Source organism: Mycetomoellerius zeteki, unplaced genomic scaffold (assembly GCF_001594055.1).
Source record: "Mycetomoellerius zeteki isolate Tzet28-1 unplaced genomic scaffold, Tzet1.0 scaffold228, whole genome shotgun sequence".
Lineage (NCBI taxonomy): Eukaryota > Metazoa > Arthropoda > Insecta > Hymenoptera > Formicidae > Mycetomoellerius > Mycetomoellerius zeteki.
In genome coordinates, this window is record NW_017257203.1 from 2,517,083 (window position 1) to 2,539,038 (window position 21,956).

Consider the following 21,956-nt stretch of genomic DNA (forward strand, 5'->3'; position numbering starts at 1 on the left):
CCCCCCCCCCCCCATATTAATAATTTATTTTTTAAGATATATGTTATCATAAATTGCATTTTGATTGATGTTTATTAGCACTTGAAAAATTAAACAAATAAAAATTAAATATATATTTATAGAGCTTTATAAATATATATTTATAGAGCTTTATAAATATATATTTATAGAGATTTATAAATCTATTTTTACCTAATTTTGATTGATAATTTATATGCAAGAGAAATAATTTAATAGTACCATCAGAATCGAGAGTACTCGGCAAATAAGCTGATGACAAATAATATCAACTTGTTTGCTGAGTGATAATGTAATAATAACAATAATTTAACAATTGTGTCTGATATCCTAGTAATGTCAACGTTACAAGAACCTATTCCAGGATGGTTAGATAATGTTTATGGGCCAATAGGACTTTTTATTGGCGCTGGAAAAGGAATACTACGAGTAGCATGTTTGAATAAAACTGTTAACGAAGATGCAGTACCAGTAGACTTTGTCATCAAAGTTATAATAATCGTAACTTGGAAGGTAGGATTAACCACGTATGATCACAGGTATATAATATGCTTGCATTTTTAACTATATTAGATTATAAATGCAAAACTTTTTTTTCTATTTGGAAATATATGAATCCGTGTTTACAATATAGACGACTCCATTAATTCTGTTACATCTTAAGAGACTATTATATGATAGCTATATTTTCTTTAGTTTCGTCGAATCATCAAAGAGATTACATTTAAAAGAATTGAAAACCAATTCTTAAGTAAAGAACGACCGCAAAAAATGCCTGTTTTTCGGTCCTCGATTTTGGAATCAAATTTTATGCCAAATGATAACTTACGACGAGAGATTAATCACAGTTTTATGTTGAGCGTACGATTGAATTTAGAAATATAAAGCGTCAAAAGCGTCATCAATTATTAAGATAATGTGACACTAACAATGCTTTATAATATGAATTTTTGTTGAATTTTTTCGAAAGTCGGTATCTATGGATTGTTTGAGTTGCTGATTACGAATCTGATGTCAGATTTTAAAAATTCAAGATGTCGGATACAATATGACGACCCAAACACTAGAATAATTATTCACTTCTATGGAAACTGTAATGTTGTGGTTTCTTCAGCTTGCTGACTACGAATTTTCTATTTTGGAAAGTAATCATTGACAATTTTTTAGTAGAAAAAGTATTCTTTTGATTATTTTTTCATAAAATAGATCAAATTCAAGTTGATAGCGCATAAAGGATAACGTAATAGTTTTACTTGGTATATTTAGAAGCTTTTTCACTGCAGACATTTTGATCTTGCTTCTTCGGCAGTATGATTTTTTGATATCCTGCCATTGATAAAGGTAAAGGTAAACCTCATAGAAAATTCACAATTTGCTAGCTAAAAGAACAACAATATAACAGTTTACATAGAAGTAAATGATTGTTTCAGTATTTGTGTTCGCCATATTATATACGCCGTCTTGAATTTTTCAAATCTGACATCAGGTTCGTAATTAGCAACTCAAAGAACTCATAAGTACCGACTTTCAAAAAGTTTCAACAAATTTCGTGCTATAAAACATTGTTAGTGTCATATTTTCTTAGTAGTTGATGATAGTGGATGAAATTGTGGGCACCTGGAGCGAAATTTATTGTCTTGGAATGGTTTTCCAAGTTTAAAGCGATATAAGTCTGGAAATAGAGATATTATAAACATTCTTCTACCATTAAGTATTCTCATATTGAATAAATTTTTATTCAATAAGAATATATTTGGCAAAAAGGAAAAAACGGAAAAGCGAAAAAATTTCTCGCGCGTCGGGTAATCGTACGCATGGGTTGGATAATTATGCGCAAAGCAAAAGTCGTAGGAAATGAATGAATTTTGGATGTTGAACAAAGAAATCATATTTATTATATAAATATATATTAAATATATTTTAAATACATATTATATATATTAAAGTAAAAATACAAAATTAATATAATAATCATGCACATAGACTTTGGCAAAATAAAATACAATAATAATACAAAGAAAAAATGAAAAAATTAGTGCTAGTTATATAGTATATGGAAGTTGGGCAATTGTGCGCATTTCCCAACGCTTGCGCACAGTTGTCCGCCGCGACCTGACTCGATATGAAATACGATTACTTCAACACTTCCTAACCAAACTTAATAAATTACAACTCAAATGACGTACATAATAACGTACTTTAATAACATATGCAACTTTAAACAAACAAATAAAAAATACGGACCTACTACCTTATTTTCTGAACTCTAAAATAACAAGAAAAGATATGATTTTACTTTTTTGTATTTCTCTAGTTAGCAACATATTTACGTAGTACCTTTTATAATTATATCTTAAGAAGACGACCTCCTGCGTAAAAATTTCACCACTAAATTTCCAATAGGTAATGTCTTCATCTATTGGAAAAGTACCAAACCAGGATGTGCACAATTACCTGCTGCGCACAGTTCCCCCACTTTCCTCTACCTTTGACGCTTTATATTTCTGGATCCAATCGCATACTCAACGAAAACTTCTTTATAATTAATGTCTCATCATGTGCATAAAATTCGATTCCAAAATCGAGGACTAAAAAACAGGCGAAAAATCCACCCTTTTTGATCGTTCTTTATTTATATTTTCTCCTTGTGTTAGATAAAACAAAAAATTTTAAATAATTTATTAACAGTTTTTTTATGCATTTATATTTTCGGAGGTTGTCGAACCATATTAAATGATTAATACTTTTTAATAATATGTTGTGTTTTATATAATAAAAAATTTCATAAGTATTAAATTATTTTTCTGGAACTCATTGCAAATTTTATAAAACTTTATGCAAATTGGAAGTCTATTATTATTTACCTTTTAACTTCTTAATCAATTTATAATTTTATTTGTTATTAGCATTACAGATTCCACATCGTTAGTTGTAAATTGCACAACTCTGAGATATTTTACATATCAAAATAGTATTTATATATTGTTTAATGTTGTAAAGGAAGTACCTTTCGAAGGAATTGTCTGGACACCTCATGTAATATTAACCGATAATCTTGTTCTATTCTATATATTAACAATATTATTACATATTCTACCAGCTATATTAATAGATTTGATTTTAATGTTCGCTGGACGCCAACCTATGTAAGTTTTAATTTAAATATTAAACTAGTTTACCAGAAGTTGAAAATGAAAATAAGATTTCCCTCATCTTCATTTTCACCTTTTTTTATCATTAACAAGGAAATTCATAATACCGCTTTTTAGTACGTCCAGGATTTTCAGAAAATTATTCTTTTTTGTATTATATAATTATTAGGAATGTCAAAAATAACTATTAAAAAGAATAAAACTGTATCCATAAAGTCATAGTCTAGATATATTATAGCATAGCTATTACCTAAGTTACAATCATCGAATTCTGATCATCAAAAGATGCTTAAGGAGGTCATAAGAGCATGAAACACATATATTAATATTTACGTTTTAAACAAACTATATATTATATATGTAAAAGTTGTTTTCATAACACATTCTGTTTTTATTGAGTAACACATTTTTATTTATTGAGTAACACAGATTATTTATTTTATTTGTTATTAATTTTATTGTTATAAACAAAAATTTTTAAAATAACAAAAATATGAATTTTTTTATACAAATATTTTAAGTACTAAAAATGACTTATACAAAATTTCATTGAGATTCACCAAAAAATTTAAAATTAAAAAATAAAAAAGAATCTAATTGTAAAGTAAAATGAAAAAAGATGAAATAAGAAAAATATTAAATAATCACAAGTTTTTGGCAGACTTCAGTCTATAGGCAACTAACAGTTACAGATTCACGACACAGCAGTATAATGAGAGAAAATATTTTATTATATAAAAAAAATTCACTTATTAATCATGAAAAGGATTTAGATACCATAGCAGTATATCTAGACAAATTACCTATTATAGATCGAGTTTTTTTTCACTTAATGGCTATTTTTAACATTCTTAATAATGAATCTAATAATAAAATGTTTAACATTCCTGTTTTTAACATTCCTAATATTACGATACAAAAAAAATTATTTTCTGAGAATCCTGAGCGAGCTAAAAAATGGTCATATTGATATTCCTCTTTCGTAAATATAATTTACGTAAATATAATTTCGTAAATATATATTCTTCCTGTTTATTTATTATTTACATCTATTATATATATTATAGAAAACTTTTGTATACAATGATTATGTATCTATAAAAATGTACTTATTTTTTCCAAACTTCTTGTTTTTTCCCTAATTTATTATACTTTTGGATTCTCTCAATCCGGATTACATAGTCAAAGATGTATTAGCTAAACCGTTTTTGTTAATAAGGATGCGTTCCCAATTACGCATAAAGCGCATGAGGTATCATTTTATCGTTTCTTATTCTTCGGTGAACAACAAGGACAAATGATGCACCATGTGCTTTGTGCGTATTTCGAAACAGACCTCAAGTAAAGTGTAAATTAGGTTAGTACGACTTCAGAGAGCAATATATGTGGCCAATCGTGCTCTGAGTTACTTTTCGTTCCATAAATGGAAATACAACAATGCCAATAGGTTGACTCTGCAATCTTTAGTACCACATGACAATCTTGATGCGTTTTCTATTGACGTTTCCAGTCATGATATTAAAGCGTATTCCAAGTAAGTTATTACATTTTTAATTTTAAATATAATATTTACAATAAAGATAATATTTACAATAAAGGCAATTTAAAGCCAATAAATGTTTATTTTATGGTATGAAGAAATGTTGTCATTGGTATCAAAAAGTTTCTTCTTCACGAAGACATAAATCGATTAGATGCAGTCAAAGCATATAATAAAAGGTAAAAACAGTTCATAATTATTCTTAATTATTGTTTGCATATATTTATGTTTGTGACATTTAATTAAAAAATTGGCTCCTTTTAAATAACATAGTGACAGAATTAAACTAATTACTTTTCAAAAAGTAACAAATTAAAACGAATCTAATCATGTATAAAAAATAGGTATATGATTAACATTTACATTCTTAGTAATTATACCCTCAGATAAATATGTCAAAAATTTTAAAGTGTTAATTACAAATTTAATAATATATTTGTTATCTGAATGATAGAGTAAGATATTTTTAATAATTATTTGTAGAAATATTGAACATAAATTACTTATAGTTGTCAATATATCCTGTATAACGCAAAATAATTTAGAATTAAATATCAAAGAAGAAGGAAAAGTCGTTGATATAAAAGTTTTAGTGCATATGAAATAATAAGATGGAATTTGTATAATATACATTCAAGAGGCACAATATAATCAAAATTTGAATGTGTGTATATTAATCGCATTTATTCCATTTTCTAGAGTGTATCTGTTCGTCAGAATGGTAAAAACTATTATCTTTATTGGAGTACTGTGGATAACATATAAGTGGATCTTCGCCGGTACATTATAAAATTGCTGACTTAAACTTATATATTCATATTTATCAAATTATATTTTATGATGATCAAACATATGTTATGCACAAAAAAGATAATTTTTTAATTAAAATGTGTTTCTCTTTGGAGATACTTATTGTATTTTCAAAATAAAGAGATTATTTATATTATAGAGAATTTTTTATATAGAAATTTTTTATATAGAAATTTTTTAATATAGAAATTTTTTATGAATATTTATATAATACGGAAGACTACTTACAAAAAGTAGCAGATAAACTATTATTTACGTATAAATAAAATTGTAATGGATTTTTAATGTCTATACAAAAGGCAACTTCTAGTTATGTGCATAGATAATACTTGTTATGCTTCAAATATGTATAGTGTTGCAATTATTTATTAAAAAAATTAAGCCTACAATTATGTAAATCGATATATAAATATGAAAGAACTTATGCATCATTCAATTCAATTTCCAATCCTCTTTTTCTCAATTTATAATCACTTAGTAAATAAGAATAGATTGAAATGGATCCAGATTTCCAAAAATACGTATTCGTGAACGTTAAGATGAATGCAAATGTATTTTCATTTATTTATAAGAATTGTATGAAGTATATTTCTATGACTTTCAATCTAAAAATAATATTGGCTTCTCTTGTGTCTTGTAAATACTTCTTAATTCAAAATTCTGGATAAAAAATGCAGTTTTTCAATTCAATTGAATCCAATTGAATCTAATTGAATCTAATTGAATCCAATTAAATCCAAAAAAAGTTTTTCTCATTTAAAATATGTATTTGTATAGATAAAGAAATTGTATAGATAAGAAATTTCAGTCTATTTTAATTTATTCCCGTTTACTAGGAAAAATTTTGATTTATTATAAATGATTTATTATATAATTAATTAATATTTAGATTTCAGAGCTATCAGACAATATAACATTATTTCGCTCCATTACTTCAAAAGTGACACAACACAAACACATGATTTTTTAAAATTATTATCACAAATGCGTTAAACAATATTACCCTATCAATCATCAAAAGTGTACTAACTTAATTTTATAGAAAATTGTCAAAATTGTTACATTTCATAAAGGATGATATTAACGGAACAACATAGATTACGTAAAAATAATCATTTAATTCAATTTATAAAATATTGAAGATCTTTATGTGATCTTAAAAAATGGACTTGCTATTATAATTCTCAAGGCCTTTTTTCAACATTGAAAATTTATGACAGTAAATAATAACAATAAAAACTTATAATTGAGGGGATTGGCGGAATAAAGGCACAATTCTACTTAGGCCCTTTTTTCGGAGATTAGCGCAAATAAACAAAGAATTGATGTTGCTTACATTAGTTAAATATGAACGTTTTTCGATTGTCCTGTGGTGATGAAAATGATATAATCTACACTGAAAAAAATGCATGTAATTTTACGTGGAAATTACATGTTTATGACTGGAAAATTATCTAAATTACTTAAATATGATTGGAAATTTACTGAAAATTGTAAATTTCCAATCATATTTAGGTAATTTTCTAGGCATGAACATGTAATTTCCATGTAAAATTACATGTATTTTTTTCAGTGTATGGAAAAAGAGCATAAATGATTTAAAATCATTAATGAAATTTTTACCAGAGACTGAACGAAAATGGCAGGACAATAATGTGTTTTTATTACAACATATTTATGTTTAAAAAATCTTACGTAAATTCATCAGATAATGATTAAACATTATTTTAATTTATTTTATACCAGTAAAAGTAAAACATATTTCATATTCACTTTGTATTTTTTTTAGAAGAATGTGAAAATAAAAACATTTCTGCAATTCATGGTCATTTCTTTCTGTCGATTCTTGCAATATTATGATCAATATTCGGAAAAAGGGAGTGTATTTTTTAAATTGTAAATAATTTTTTAAATATTGATCATAATAGACTGAACGAAAATGGCAGGACAATAATGTGTTTTTATTACAACATATTTATGTTTAAAAAATCTTACGTAAATTCATCAGATAATGATTAAACATTATTTTAATTTATTTTATACCAGTAAAAGTAAAACATATTTCATATTCACTTTGTATTTTTTTTAGAAGAATGTGAAAATAAAAACATTTCTGCAATTCATGGTCATTTCTTTCTGTCGATTCTTGCAATATTATGATCAATATTCGGAAAAAGGGAGTGTATTTTTTAAATTGTAAATAATTTTTTAAATATTGATCATAATAGAGAAATATTGAAGTTAATTTTATTTCAATGTCCTCATTTTTTCATTATTGTTATTTATTAACACACAACACAAAACAGTATTATAACTTTCAAATCTCATAACTTCGAAAGTACTTAATAAAAATAAATTTTATTGTGTTTTTGTAATAATACGTAACAGCTTCGCTATAAAAAAAATATTTCAGATTTTATGCGATCAATAATACTTGCTTGATGAATAAAAAAAGTAACTTTTGCTCTTGCATGTGTGGACGTTATGCAAGAATCGGCAAGCCACTAACAAACCAATGCCGATCTATCTAAAGAATTTTGCCTTGCGGCTACATAAACATACATATCCATTCGATATTAGAAATATTGATGATATTAGTACGGTACTTTATTTTCGTCTCCTCTATTGTCAAGACATAAGATCGCATCAACTTTTTAATAATCTGTTTTTTATTGTGGGTATGAAAGAGAGAGAGAGAGAGAGAGAGAGAGAGAGAGCATTAATTCTTCTTCAGATAATGAATATGCTCAGTCCGACGTAAAGAGCTCACATATATACATTTATCGCATTACTTTCCATGTTGAAATTCAACAAAAGTAAAATTACAAAATATTTTTTAAATTACCGCTGGAAGGGTAAAATGATAAAAACCAATAAAACGGCTAAACATAATTTAAAACCGAATTTAAATAAATCTAACTGAAATTAACTTGATTTTTATCTATGTGATTTACAACGTAGATAGGGCGATACCTCGTCTTTAACACGATAAAAACGTAAAAGTCTAACAAGAATTGAATATATTCTGATCATTATTTTAACTCATATAGGGTTATATAATGATAATGATATTCTTGAAGACAAAGTAAATTCTTGTATATTTATATGTTAAATTGCATATATTAAAAAACTTAATTCTTTCTATAAAAGATTGCAATAGAATTGTAGACAACTTTTTTAATGTAAAAATGAGTTTTTGTTACAAAATTGAGAATAAGATGAACAACCTCCAAGGGTCTTAATCTTAACAAATGTTATCCAGGTCATGATCCTGAACAACAATCAAGCCGTCGGTCGGACACCTTCGGTAATGCTAATGTCGATGGTACTGTTACTTTCAATAAGTAAATATTGTAGCTTTCAATAAGCAATACTGTAACTTTCAAACTTTATAACTCACAAAATACTTAATGGAAAAATCTTTTATAATACTATTTTGTGAAAAGCTCTCGAGGTAAGCTACAAGAATATATAATAAAAAATGGGGAGGGTTCCATTAAAAAAAAAAGTGACCTTGCTCTGACCTTAACAACGCCATCGAAGGTCAAATCAATGATACTATCTTATGTCCCTCTCGAAGTAAAAAAAACTTTTGTCTGAAACATTTTTCGATTTAACGCAGTATTTCCGACACATTTCAATGGATTCTTTAAAATGAGACACCCTGCATATAGACACGTAAACATTTTTTTTCATTTAAGAAATGTGTATTAAAGATGTATTTATAAGTACTTATTGAACTAGATGAATATGTAACATTTTAAAATAATTTTCCGTTTATCTTTATCATATGTATATTAGTCTATTATTGTGTACAAATTTATAATAATTTGAATAAAAACTAACTTATTTCACTGGGACCCGCAATTTTCCATATAATTAATACTTAGATTTCGCTGTAATTATATGGAAAATTGGATCTCTTTGAAATAAGTCAGTTTTTGCATATATTACATATGATGTAGCTTATAATGTGGCAAACAAAAGATGTCATGGACACAAGGTTCAATAATGGATTTTTGAGCTATAGTATAAACAAATTATGTGTGAACATAAATTTTACACGGTACAGAGAAATTTTAACTGTTTATAGGCCACATATATCTTTATAAAAATTAACGCCATTTCCATAAAGAATTTGCAGATATAAGAGATTTCTTTGTTATTGTTGTATTATACATGTACAATGAATTGTAACATATCTTTTTTTACATATTTATAAAATCTTGTTTTCTGTTTCATTTGTTTAGGACAAGATTTAAAAAAATATAGTACTTTTTACACATATTTATTATTTGCAATTTTATGAAACAATAATTCTTAACTTAAAGTTTGATTTTTCCATCATGTAGAATGATGTAGAATATAAACAATCAGTCAGTGATTTATAATTTTGTGTAATCAATAGAAATATTTTTTTATCGGAAAATAATTTAATTTGTGAAACCGGACGTCTTGAAACTATAATCAAAGTGCAATCACGTACATACGTACGATAATTTGTATCCCGGAATATTAAAATGTTTGTCGTGAATAATGGAATGTGGTCACAGGTATGTCAACAGTGAATAGCAAATTCTCGTATAATAAATCCGCGAATAAGGACAACTGTATTGTATACTTGCACTTTCAACTTTGGATTACACGTTTAAAATTGTTTTCGGTTTATTAAAAGCATAGATTATCTTATTGTATTCATTATCTTACGGTTATAAGACAGAAATAATTTAAATTGTACTTAGTAGTCAATCTTATATATAAGCATTGTTCATATGAACATTTATTGGCATAGTAAAAGTGACAATCAAATATCACTACCTATACGTTTTGCATTGCGTTGCTAAGTGCTTCTATCAGCTTTATTTTAAAAATAATGGAAAAGGTGACTGTTGATCCTGCCAAGTCGATTCCTGCATTTTACGCTGGACAAAGTATACTTTTGACTGGTGCAACAGGATTTTTGGGTAAAGTTTTTATCGAAAAGGTATTACGATCTTGTCCAGATGTTCGTGAAATATTTCTGTTAATGCGACCGAAGAAAGGATTAAGTATTAACGAAAGGCTTGAAAAAATATTAAATTTACCGGTAAGTTGAATATATAAAAACAGACTTTTCATAATAATGTCTCACACAGCACACTCCATCGGAATGTGTATGTCGCACAAAAGTGTCTATACATCATTTAGCTTACAATTAGTAACATAGACAGTGAAATATTTGAAATAGTTGTTAAATCGATAACAAAATATTATTAGAATTTAAATAAATATTTATATTTAATATCGACTCTTGTACACAAATTACGACATTCACGCGACGTCCATTAAACGACATGTGAGGTATTTGTAACAACGCATAACACAAGATTGTTAAACTTTTTTAAATATTACAATAAAATATTATATTGTTACATTTAAATTTTTGACAAAAAAATTTTCTTTATGGTATTGTAGTATTATTATTTAAAAAAGTTATATATACAATATTAATTGAAAATGTGAAAGGGGCCATTTGAATAAGATTAATTATCCTTCGAGCATAGGTGTCGGCATAGCAAGAAAAGTGAGAATGTCGATATTATTTTACCCGTTCAGTTTTCTAACAATAAGTCTGGGACCAAACACGCCTAAAAAAACACGTATTTACATATAGATACAGAATCATATTCACTTTGTCCGCTATATCGCTTCCTCTAGGAGTGACCAATCTGTCGTTGAACAAAGTATAGATACGGAGCCTTTAATCATTAAGAATTATTCGTGCGATCCTTTAAAAAACGGGAAATAACAATTATTTATCCATCAGATCCGAGGAAAGTGCCCTAAACAAATATTAGAAACTATTTCAGTGCAATCAGTAATAAATCTTGATTTTCAAGACAATCTCCAGATCTAGTAGATAAATAATTGTTATTTTTTTTCTAGACGATTTCACGAAGTTTCCAATGATTAATTGCCATTCAATGATTATTTAGCATTTTGGGCCAAAAATAGTCTTTTTTCATATTCCTCTTATATAAATAAGTGTTATGTAATAAAGTATTGGAATACATTTAAAGTAAAATTGTTATAAACACTAAAATTAAATGTTCTATTTGTTGTAAATTTATTTAAAAATCTTAAAAATTATTGTAAATATTACAACAAAAACATTTGCTTAAATTACAATGCTCTTTTATTTCAGTTATACGAAAAACTGCTCAAAGAGCAACCTTCGAATTTTGAGAAATTGATTCCAATTTCTGGCGATGTCAGTGAGAAAGAATTAGGTTTACCTGTTGCGGACAGACAAATGCTAATTGAAAGAGTGACTATAATAATACATGCAGCGGGAGATGTAAAATTTAATAACAGTTTAAAATATGCCATATTTGCCAATACTAGAGCAACAAGGGACATCTGTATTTTAGCGCAAAGGATGAAGAATTTAATAGTAAGTCGAAGAAAGAGAGAAAGAGAGAGAGAGAGAGTAGCTGTAATTGTGCATTTTTGTATTAATGAATAATTCGTTGTGTCTCATGGTACACTTTACGTTGCAGTAATATTATAACAACTTATATACACACATATTTCAATCACAAATTCTAATCTTAATGATTATGGCGTATTTTTCAAATAATAATAAAATAAAATAAATTAATAATAATAAAATATTAAAATAATAAAAAAATTAATAATAATAAAATAAAATAAATTTAGATAAATAATAACACAATTGAAATTTTATGATGTATTATCAAATATCTGTACTAAGAAAAATTTGTAGTTGAAAATGAACAAATCAACTTTAAGATTTCGATCATATCAGTTAATTTTCCTGTAATCATAAGTGAACATCTGATTATCTCAATTAGGATTATAATTAATTTAATCAGAAAATTCTGATTCACCTATTTTCAATTAGAAATTTTTCACAATGTATAAACTCACTATTCATATTGTTATTATTTAAACTTTTTTATGCTAAAGAAGATTTTTAAAAGGTTTTTCAAATGAATTGCTCTTATCTGTTGAAGGCATTAGTGTATGTTAGTACAGCGTTTGCACACGTAAATGAGCCAATCATTGAAGAAAAAGTATATCCACCTGTAGCTGATTGGCAGAAAATGATCGAAATAGCTGAATTGTTGGATGAGCACACTTTAAACGTTTTTACAGCAAAGTAAGTTGATCAAACGAAAATCACGCCTATAAATTTTATGCATTATAGAGATATATTTAAAAAATTTGTTTTCTTAGAACTATTATTTTATATCACCCTTTTAATGAGATTTTCTAATTCTGTATACACTTGAAATTATATATAGATATTTAGATTACATTCCCAATACGTACATTTTTTCGAAAAATTTGGCGGAAAGTGTAATACAGAAATATTCTTCCTCCTTGCCTTGCGCGATTGTAAGACCTTCCATTGGTAAGTGTAACTTTCTTCTAATTATTAAAAATAAATTTTTATTTTAATACGGTACTTTGTGTACTATGTCAAATATTTTATATTCATTTTGTTTACAATAAAATTTACTGAAATAATTGTACTATTAGAATAATTTTTTGTGAAAATAATACTAGCACTGAAAGTAGAATGATAGAACATATGTTCCATTGATAGAAATGACACATATTTCAAAATTAATAGCTTAATTTTAGTAAAACATTTTTTAAATTCTCAGTTGAAACAATATTTTAATTAAGATAACGAATATACTGGTTTTACTTTTTTTTCATATTATACTTTTAATTATATGTATTTTAAAAAAATCAATTATATGTAGTTTTTAAAAGTATGTCGTGAATATTCAAAATTCAAATACTGCATCCTTAATACTAATTTTTTTGACTAGTATCGATTTTTAATCAATTGAAAGATGTATATTTAAATTTTTATTGTAACTTAGAAAATGGTATACTTTTATTTAAAATTATATGATATCTGTTATATACATATTATAATTAGTAAAAAATATATTTTTAAATAACACACACAACACACACAACACACACACACACACACAAAATATCTGAAATATTTTTGTAATATTTGTGTGAATATATTTTTATTTGTAATAAAAAATTACAAGTATAGAGTTTTACAATTTTCCCATTTCGGTTCTATAATAGATAAGAAATTACTTAATAACATTATTAGAATTAAAATATTCTAATAATAATAGTTTAACAAATATATTTCATATTGTAGTGACGATAACAGAAAAAGAACCAATGCCAGGATGGATAGATAACGTTTATGGTCCAATAGGGCTTTTTATTGGTGGTGGAAAAGGAATAATACGAGTAGGCTACTTGAATAAAACTGTTAATGAAGATGTAATACCAGTAGACATTGTCATCAAAGCTATAATAGTCACATCTTGGAAGCTAGGATTAACAACGTATGATCATCAACTTATATATGCATGCATTTTTAATTGTATTAAATTATACAAAAGTTTTCTTTACTTCTCAACTATCTCAATTTATATTTACAATATAACCGTTTGTGTCTTATTTAATCTATTTTGCAAATTTGGGAATTCTTCTAATGTATATTACAATTATTATTCGTTACTCATTATAAAAAGTAATTCCAAGTTACTGTCGTCTATTGGAAAAAACAATTTCCGTTACTTTTTTATTAAATATTAGTGGTCTTTCTTATTTTTGGCATCCAATTTTCTACGTCTTTAACTAATCAGTTTAACACAAGATACATTATACACGGTTGCTCAAATTTATTTATCCAATTGTGAGACATAATTCCTCATGATGTTTAAAGAATCTTTTAAGGATATTTTAGCAATACAATATCATCTAATAGTGTTAATCAAACAATCAGCCAAAATAAGCTAATATTAACCAATAATATATTAAAAAAATTTTAATGATATTAATTGATTGTGTCTCGAAATCAACTGCAAGAAATGAGACAACAAATAATTTAAATTTTGTTAGAAAAAAAAATAAAATTTCATACATTTTATATCCATTGTTTTCACCTCAGAAAGAAATCGTTAAACACAAATTATAGACATAAAAAAAATAATGACACAGTGATCTTATAGTACCACATGGCGAATAATGTTTTACATTCTATAATACTGTAGACTTGCAGTATTTAGAAATAACATTTTGAACTTGAATAAGTTTCAATTCAGATGGGAGATTGAAATAATTAATAACGTTTTATATTATTTTGTGCATCTCATAATTTGAAAATTTAACTTGGATTATTTTTGAAACTTAATACAAATTTTGAAACTTTACGTAAATTTCAAAACTATTATTATTTATTTTTTAATTTATTAATTAATTTGTAATTTTATTTATTATTAGCTTTACAGCAGATTCTACGGTTTTTGTTGTAAACAGTACAAGTCAGAAATATGTAACATATCAAAATTGTATTGAATTGTTATATAGTATTTCAAATGAATTGCCTTTGGAAGGAACTATTTGGACTCCTCATACAATATTGACTGATAATTTTGTTCTGTTCTATGTATTAACGATATTATTGCATATTCTGCCAGCCATATTAATAGATTTAATTTTAAAATTCTCTGGACGACGACCTATGTAAGATTTAATTTAAATATTATTTTAACTATAGTTAAGCAAATATAAATTATTCATGTATATTTTACTCAATCGGCAAGATTTATATACTCCGCAAATTGAAATAATATACTTTTTAGATTCTTTAGAATAACCATGCATATGAATACATTAAATGCGACAGAGAACGCCATCATTTCGGTTAAAGTTAGATATTTCGAATAATACAATTAAATAAATTGATTTCAGATATGATTGCGCGCCGATAACTTTCGGACTTTCAACACAACAATCAGTCTGAAACGTACGTTACTGATCCCCCTAAATTCTCCCTAAATTAAATTTAAAAAAACTGTAAAGAAAGTCATCGATATTTTCTGTTGTATTTAAAATATGCTTTTTTTATAGTAAAAATATAAGTTTTTGTACCATTATAATTTGGAATATCATTCTGCGCACATCTATTGATGTAGATTTAGATAGACATCTCCTCTTCTGCCTCTCTCTCTCTCTCTCTCTCACTTTCTTCCCCTACTAAACATATTTAAAAATAATTTTTGTATAATAACTACGTATTTATGAAAATATACATGTTTTATCTAAAATCTGTTTTTTTTAACTTGCGGATTTTGAATCTATAGATTGAGTAATATGCAGATTAAAGTTGTATTATTATAATCAAATATTTTATGTTAATGAGTAACATTATAATTTAGGTTAGTACGACTGCAGAGAAAACTGTTCGTGGTCAGTCGCGCTATAAGTTATTTTTCATTCCGTAAATGGAAATACAGCAATACAAACAGGTCGACTCTGATATCCTTAATACCGCCTGAAAATCTTGATATGTTTTCTTTCGATTATTCCTATCTTGACATTAGAGAATTTGGCAAGTAAGTATATTACATTTGTGACTTTTTAAATAACCATTACAATAAAAACAATTAAAAGACAAATCTTATAATATGTAGATATGGTATCATTGGTGTAAAAAAATTTCTTCTTCATGAAGACATAAATCAATTGGATGCAGTTAGAACACATGGTAGAAGGTAAAATTATAAATTATTATTAACGTATATTTACATTTGAGTAATATTTAAAAAATCGATTCTTGTAAAAAGCGCATTTTCCGAAAGAGGCGATTTGAAAATATATTGTGAACTGCTTTATTCTTTATATAGATATGTTCACAAAATGTTTATGAACAACTTGCAACTGTTTATGAATAGTTGATTATTATTTTTAATTTGTTCAGTTGCTGTTTGTGAATAAATTTTGTTTTAAGTTCGCTTTAGGCGCGGTAAAATCAATGTGAAAGCAACAAATCCAAAATAAATATGGTGTAGAATTGTATAATAAATAGTATGTTTAGTTTTCGTAAATGTTGAAGAGCTGATCGTGAATGTTTTGCTCTACAAAACAGTTGGAAAACTGTTGTTTGCAAATATGTTCGCAGCTTCAGATAATAAGTAAAAGTGCGTCCAGATTATCGAACCAAATTTCGAACCAAATCTCAAACCTAGAAACGAATCAAACTTCGTGACTATCGCAAGCATTTCTGCAATCCATATTCTGGTTTCAATTATATGTATTATGCAGTTAAATATACACGCGACGTTCACAAGGTTTATCTCGAAGTTTGTCTTTAGGTTTGGTTTGAGGTATGGTCAAAGTTTGGCTTGAGATTTGACTCGATTATTAATCTGGACGTATCTTATAATTATGGAAATAAAACATCTGATTACTTTTCGGAAATTAATGCATAAGATAAATGTAGCGTATATAAATTGTAAGAGATTTATATATAGTTATAATTTTGGAAATAGCACAGATAACGTATATCAATAATAAAACAGAATTTATATAATTTACATTTAAGAAACATAATCGAGATAACTAAAATATTTATATTGCATCGCATTTTTTTAGAGTATATCTGTACGTCACAATGGTGAAAATTATCATCTCCATTGGTATTCTATGGATAATATATAAGTGGATCTACTGTACGTTATAAAATTTCTCATTCATCTATATTATATTTATGTGTATAAAAATCCACAATTTATTATAATCAAATACATATACTTTTCAGAAGAAAAGTAATTCTAGCTAAAAAATATTTCTGTTTGTAAACATTTTATAGTGTTTTTAAAATAACGATAATATTTTAAAATTTAACATTAAATATTAACCATGTATCTTTAGTAAATATGTATCTTCAGAAAATATATCATACAAAATGCAATTTATATACAAGATAGTATTTATATGCATTTATAATATCTATTACAAAAAGCAATTAGTTGTAAGCAATAAACATGTTTTTTGTAATAATGTTGTAATTATTTATTAAAAAGTTAAGCTTATAATATATACACACGATATATATATAAATATAAAAAAAATCTGTACATCATTCACTTCAATTTCCAATTCCAATCTGTTTATCCTTAATTTTTAATTGATATTTTATTTATTTGATAATACTTGTGATGCTTCTACGGGTAATTTCTATTCAGAAGTTATGCGTTTTACATATTATCTATGTGTCTAGATTGTTATTAGAATGTCAACATTTCATGAGTATTACAGTTCACTTTATCAGGGCAAAGAGCTGATACTGAATTACTTCTCTGAAGAATTCCTCTTATACATGCTGCTTAGAATTAGAAGAGGAAAAGGGCGAGGGTATTGTTTATTATATATGTGAAAAACAATTTGTTTATTATATGTATATGTGAGGAATATTTTGTTTATTAAGTTTTCAAGGCTATTAAACGACAATATACAATTCTTCATTATTCTAAATTATATTAGTCAAAATTTATTCCTTTAAAAACGTTTATAACTGAATTCTTAGAAAAGTTTAATTAAAACGATTTTGTTTTTAAATAATAAAGAAGATATTTTATTTTTAATAATTAAGATTTTATAAATAAATTAAGATATCGTAATTAAATCGAAAGCATGAAAAATATATTTGAAGTAAAATGCTGCTGTAAATGCCATTTGTATCTTATTGTCTCCCTTTGAAGTCCGTCCTTTGTAACTGAAAATCATAGGCCAGTAGTCAGACCTTATATTCAAAACTGTCTTAAGTACAGTCTTAAGAAGTTAAGAAGCAATAACAGGGGCGTATTAGCGTCTTAAGACATTACTTTAAGACCGTCTTGAAATAAGAATGGACTATGAATACCACCCATAGTCTCAATTTGATGTAATCACTTGAGAACGTATAAATTAGATCTGTTGGTGTGGCTTACACTCACTTCTTTTACATTCACTCAGTATCTTCGCTTTCTTTCTCTTCCACGCACAAATGTATATTTATTTCAAAAGAAATTAGAAAGAATAAGGGCAATAGGAGTCAGGCGCAGAAGATGTCGCGCAAATAATATACCCATAAAGCGTAAAACTTCTTTATTCTACTAAACGCGTTTACATGTTTCGGCTCACTTTTGAGCCTTCTTCAGAGACAACACAAACTAACATATATAAACTGTGAATAAAAGTTATCTTGTCATGGTGAGCTCCCCTACATCGAGAATATAAGTGCCAGAAATTAAACTCAAATAAGAATGAAAGAAAAAGAAAAAAAAGAAAAGAAATATTGGAAATATCGAAATAGAGAATATGAAAAACTAATTTATCAAAAAACTTTAAGATTACTGAAGTCATGATCAGTTATAACGACTAGATGCTTTCAAAACTGTGCAATTTTTTAAGTTTATAACTCGAATTATTATAAGAATTGTGACCATGTTGGAGATATGGGCTGAAGAATTTTTTCAACCCAGCTATGCAACTGCGTTGGACGATTGCTCAGAGCCTCATACTCTAATTTGTTGAACATTGTCCGATGCGCTTCAGATGTTGGCGATGCGATACTATTGCAACGCGTGAAATTGTTTTAGATTAAATAATTTTTTAACTATGATTAGCTGAAGATGACTCAAACCGAGAGTCGAAACGTTCTAGGTTAAAATTGTTTGTGAATAATTCCGCTTTACTAATAACTTGCGTGTTTATTCCTATGGCCTGATTTTTTTGTATTTATTTTAATAAAAGGAGTCTGATTAAAAAAATTTTCTATATTTTATGTAGTAGATTATTTTGTTGTTATGTTTTATATTCAAAAGAGATACACATTACCGGCCTTGAACCTTAAACATTAGATCGCATAATTGTAGTCATTTCCGATTTAATAAAGCATAGACTTCATTACCTTACGGGTATAAAAAAGTAATAATACAATTTGTGCGTAAGTTGATCGCAGATATAAGCATTCATTCGAACTATATAAATATTTTTATACATATTTTATACATATTTTTATCGACATAACAAAAGCAACAACTATTCCAAATTTTTCAATATACGTTGCATTGCACTGCGTTGTTTGTATTAATTTAATTTGAAAAGTAATTGACAAGATGACTGTTGATCCAGCCAAGTCGATTCCTACATTTTATGCTAGACAAAATATAATACTTTTGACAGGTGCAATACGATTTTTGGGTAAAGTTTTTATCGAAAAGATATTACGATCTTGCCCAGATGTTCGTGAAATATTTCTGTTAATACGGGCGAAAAGAAAGTCAAGTATTAATGAAAGAATCAAAAAAATATTAAATTTACCGGCAAGTTAAGTATAGAAAGAAAAACTTTTATAATATCCCACACAGTACATTCCATCCGAGGAATGAAACATCGCACAATCGTTAGATATCTATACGACATTGTTTAGCTTAGCAATGCAACACAAAGCGTAATAAAATACTTGATTTTCATGGTTATTATATCGAGAAAAATATTTGTAGAGTTTGAATACTTAGGCATATCTAACAATAAGATCGACTATTACGCACAAATGGTGATGTCCCTCGGACAAGGAGTGCTATGTGGAGTATTTATAAGAAAGCATAACACAAAATTGTCCAAATCTTTAAAAAACATTATTAAAATATTATATTAAATCATTAATAAAAGGATTAATTTTTTCATAAATGATTTACATTACGTAAATCATTATTAAATAAAGTTATCTCATATTCAGAATATCAAAATTTTATAAATAAATATTATGTAAAAAAGAATTGGAATGTATTTAAAGTAAAACTGTCATTAAATGTTCCATATGTTGTATATTTATTAAATATGTTGTAGAAATTATTATAAATGTTATTACAATAACGTTTCCTTAAATTACAATGTCCATCCCTTCCCTTGTATCGCCATTCCGATTTAATCTTAACCTAATCCAACCCTTGTCTGATTGTGAGGTGGACCTCGGTGGACCTCTAAAAATAGTTTAATAATTGTGTAAGAGTTTTGTTATATCGCATCAAATCTCCGTACTTCGGATAACAAAAAATAGTTTTATACTATCTTGTTTTTATTTTCTCATTTTTAGGGAAAAAACAAAGTAGTAAAAAAAAATAACAAATTATGCATTAACAGAAAGGTTAAATAATAAAGTAAATACAGAAAATGCAGTAAACACAGTAAAATACTGTTAAATACAGTAAAATTCTATAGTAAATAAAACGTATAATATAATATAAAATATTACATTATATAACTTTTACATCATTGTTCCCTGATGAAAATAGAAATTGGAGCCTAAGGCGAATGTAATGGGAGAGTAACAGAAGTGTAAATGAAATTTTTAGTATATGAAAATTGAAACATTCAAATATAAAAGAAGCGTTGATGTGACCTTCTTTCATCGTGATTGTTTTAAGACTAAACATTCATTACGGCTTGACCTTTTAACATTAGATTGCAAAACTGTAACTGTTTCCGATTCATTAAAGCAGGTAAACTTCGTTTAATTTACGACTATAAAAGACTTAAATGGCTTAATTTGTGTGTAGTATTTGATCGTAGGTATAAGCATTTAATCAAACTATATACATATTCTATCGACCAAACAAAAACCATTCCGCGTTTTACAATCTTTAACGTTTTGCATTGCATTGCAAATAGTTGTTTGTAGATTAGATTTATTTCAAAAATAATTGACAAGATGACTGTTGATCCAACTAAATCGATTCCTGCATTTTACAATGGACAAAGTATACTTTTGACAGGTGCAACAGGATTTCTAGGTAAAGCTTTTATCGAAAAGATATTGCGATCTTGTCCAGGTGTTCGTGAAATATTTTTGTTAATGCGGCCGAGAAGAGGATCAAACATTAATGAAAGACTCGAAAAAATATTAAATTTGTCGGTAAGTTAAAGTATAGAGAGAAAGACTTTTTACAATAACATCCACACAGCAAACTTCATCCGAAAGACACTGCACGAACGTTAGAGATATCTAGATTATACGACATTGTTTAGTTTAGTAACGCAACGCCTTAGAACATATACTACTGGAAGAGGAATTGTCTATGCCATTTATATATCAGACGTGAAGCCAATATCTGTGTTAGAGAGAAAACTAGAGAGTCTCAAATATTCGCATTGCGCATGCGCAGCACCATACAGCACCGTCGTCTTACACATCTGTGTAATGTACGAATATGTAAGAAACACTAAACCAACAGTACAATTTACACAGACGACAGTGCTGCGCATGCGCATTGCGAACATTTGGGACTCTATATCTTTCTCTCTCGCACAGATGTTGGCTCCACGTTCAGCACCCTATTCCTTTTCCAGTAGTATATGTTCTATGTGCAACGCAAAACGTGGATAGTGAAATACTTAGAACGGTTGTCACGATTATTAGTTATTATGTCAATAGAAAAATATTTGCAGAATTTAAATAAATACTTTTATCAAAAGTCGATACTACGCACAAATCGTAATGTTCCTTAGACGAGGAATCGTTGGATGGGACCCGTTTGACCACATTGCGATTGATCACC

At 26.9% G+C, this 21,956-nt stretch overlaps 3 protein-coding genes across 3 annotated transcripts in view; all 3 read left to right on the top strand.

The window, feature by feature from the left end:
• Positions 1 to 5,548, top strand: part of LOC108723234 (fatty acyl-CoA reductase 1-like) — an 8,988-nt gene extending 3,440 nt beyond the window's left edge. The window contains exons 5-9 of the mRNA XM_018448799.1: positions 353 to 557; positions 2,925 to 3,164; positions 4,528 to 4,704; positions 4,809 to 4,889; positions 5,410 to 5,548. Of these exons, the coding sequence (XP_018304301.1) occupies positions 353 to 557; positions 2,925 to 3,164; positions 4,528 to 4,704; positions 4,809 to 4,889; positions 5,410 to 5,500 (794 nt within the window). The 3' untranslated portion in view covers positions 5,501 to 5,548. The remainder of the gene's footprint in view (positions 1 to 352; positions 558 to 2,924; positions 3,165 to 4,527; positions 4,705 to 4,808; positions 4,890 to 5,409) is intronic.
• Positions 5,549 to 10,362: 4,814 nt separating this feature from the next.
• Positions 10,363 to 16,131, top strand: LOC108723324 (fatty acyl-CoA reductase 1-like). The gene is made up of 8 exons (XM_018448999.1): positions 10,363 to 10,606; positions 11,705 to 11,953; positions 12,537 to 12,682; positions 12,828 to 12,937; positions 13,721 to 13,951; positions 14,865 to 15,096; positions 15,792 to 15,968; positions 16,047 to 16,131. The coding sequence occupies exons 1-8, from the start codon at positions 10,394 to 10,396 to the stop codon at positions 16,129 to 16,131; spliced, it is 1,443 nt and encodes a 480-aa protein (XP_018304501.1). The 5' UTR covers positions 10,363 to 10,393.
• Positions 16,132 to 19,514: 3,383 nt separating this feature from the next.
• LOC108723214 (fatty acyl-CoA reductase 1) overlaps positions 19,515 to 21,956 on the top strand; it is a 7,571-nt gene continuing 5,129 nt past the window's right edge. Inside the window, exons 1-3 of the mRNA XM_018448775.1 lie at positions 19,515 to 19,599; positions 19,902 to 19,987; positions 21,080 to 21,313. Of these exons, the coding sequence (XP_018304277.1) occupies positions 19,515 to 19,599; positions 19,902 to 19,987; positions 21,080 to 21,313 (405 nt within the window). The remainder of the gene's footprint in view (positions 19,600 to 19,901; positions 19,988 to 21,079; positions 21,314 to 21,956) is intronic.

Excerpts from the sequence above, each read along its gene's own strand:
- LOC108723324 (XM_018448999.1), top strand. The coding sequence starts at position 10,394 with ATGGAAAAGGTGACTGTTGATCCTGCCAAGTCGATTCCTGCATTTTAC. Across the intron at positions 10,607-11,704 it reads AAAAAATATTAAATTTACCG|TTATACGAAAAACTGCTCAA; the intron begins GTAAGTTGAATA and ends CTTTTATTTCAG. Across the intron at positions 13,952-14,864 it reads ATATGCATGCATTTTTAATT|ATTCTACGGTTTTTGTTGTA; the intron begins GTATTAAATTAT and ends GCTTTACAGCAG.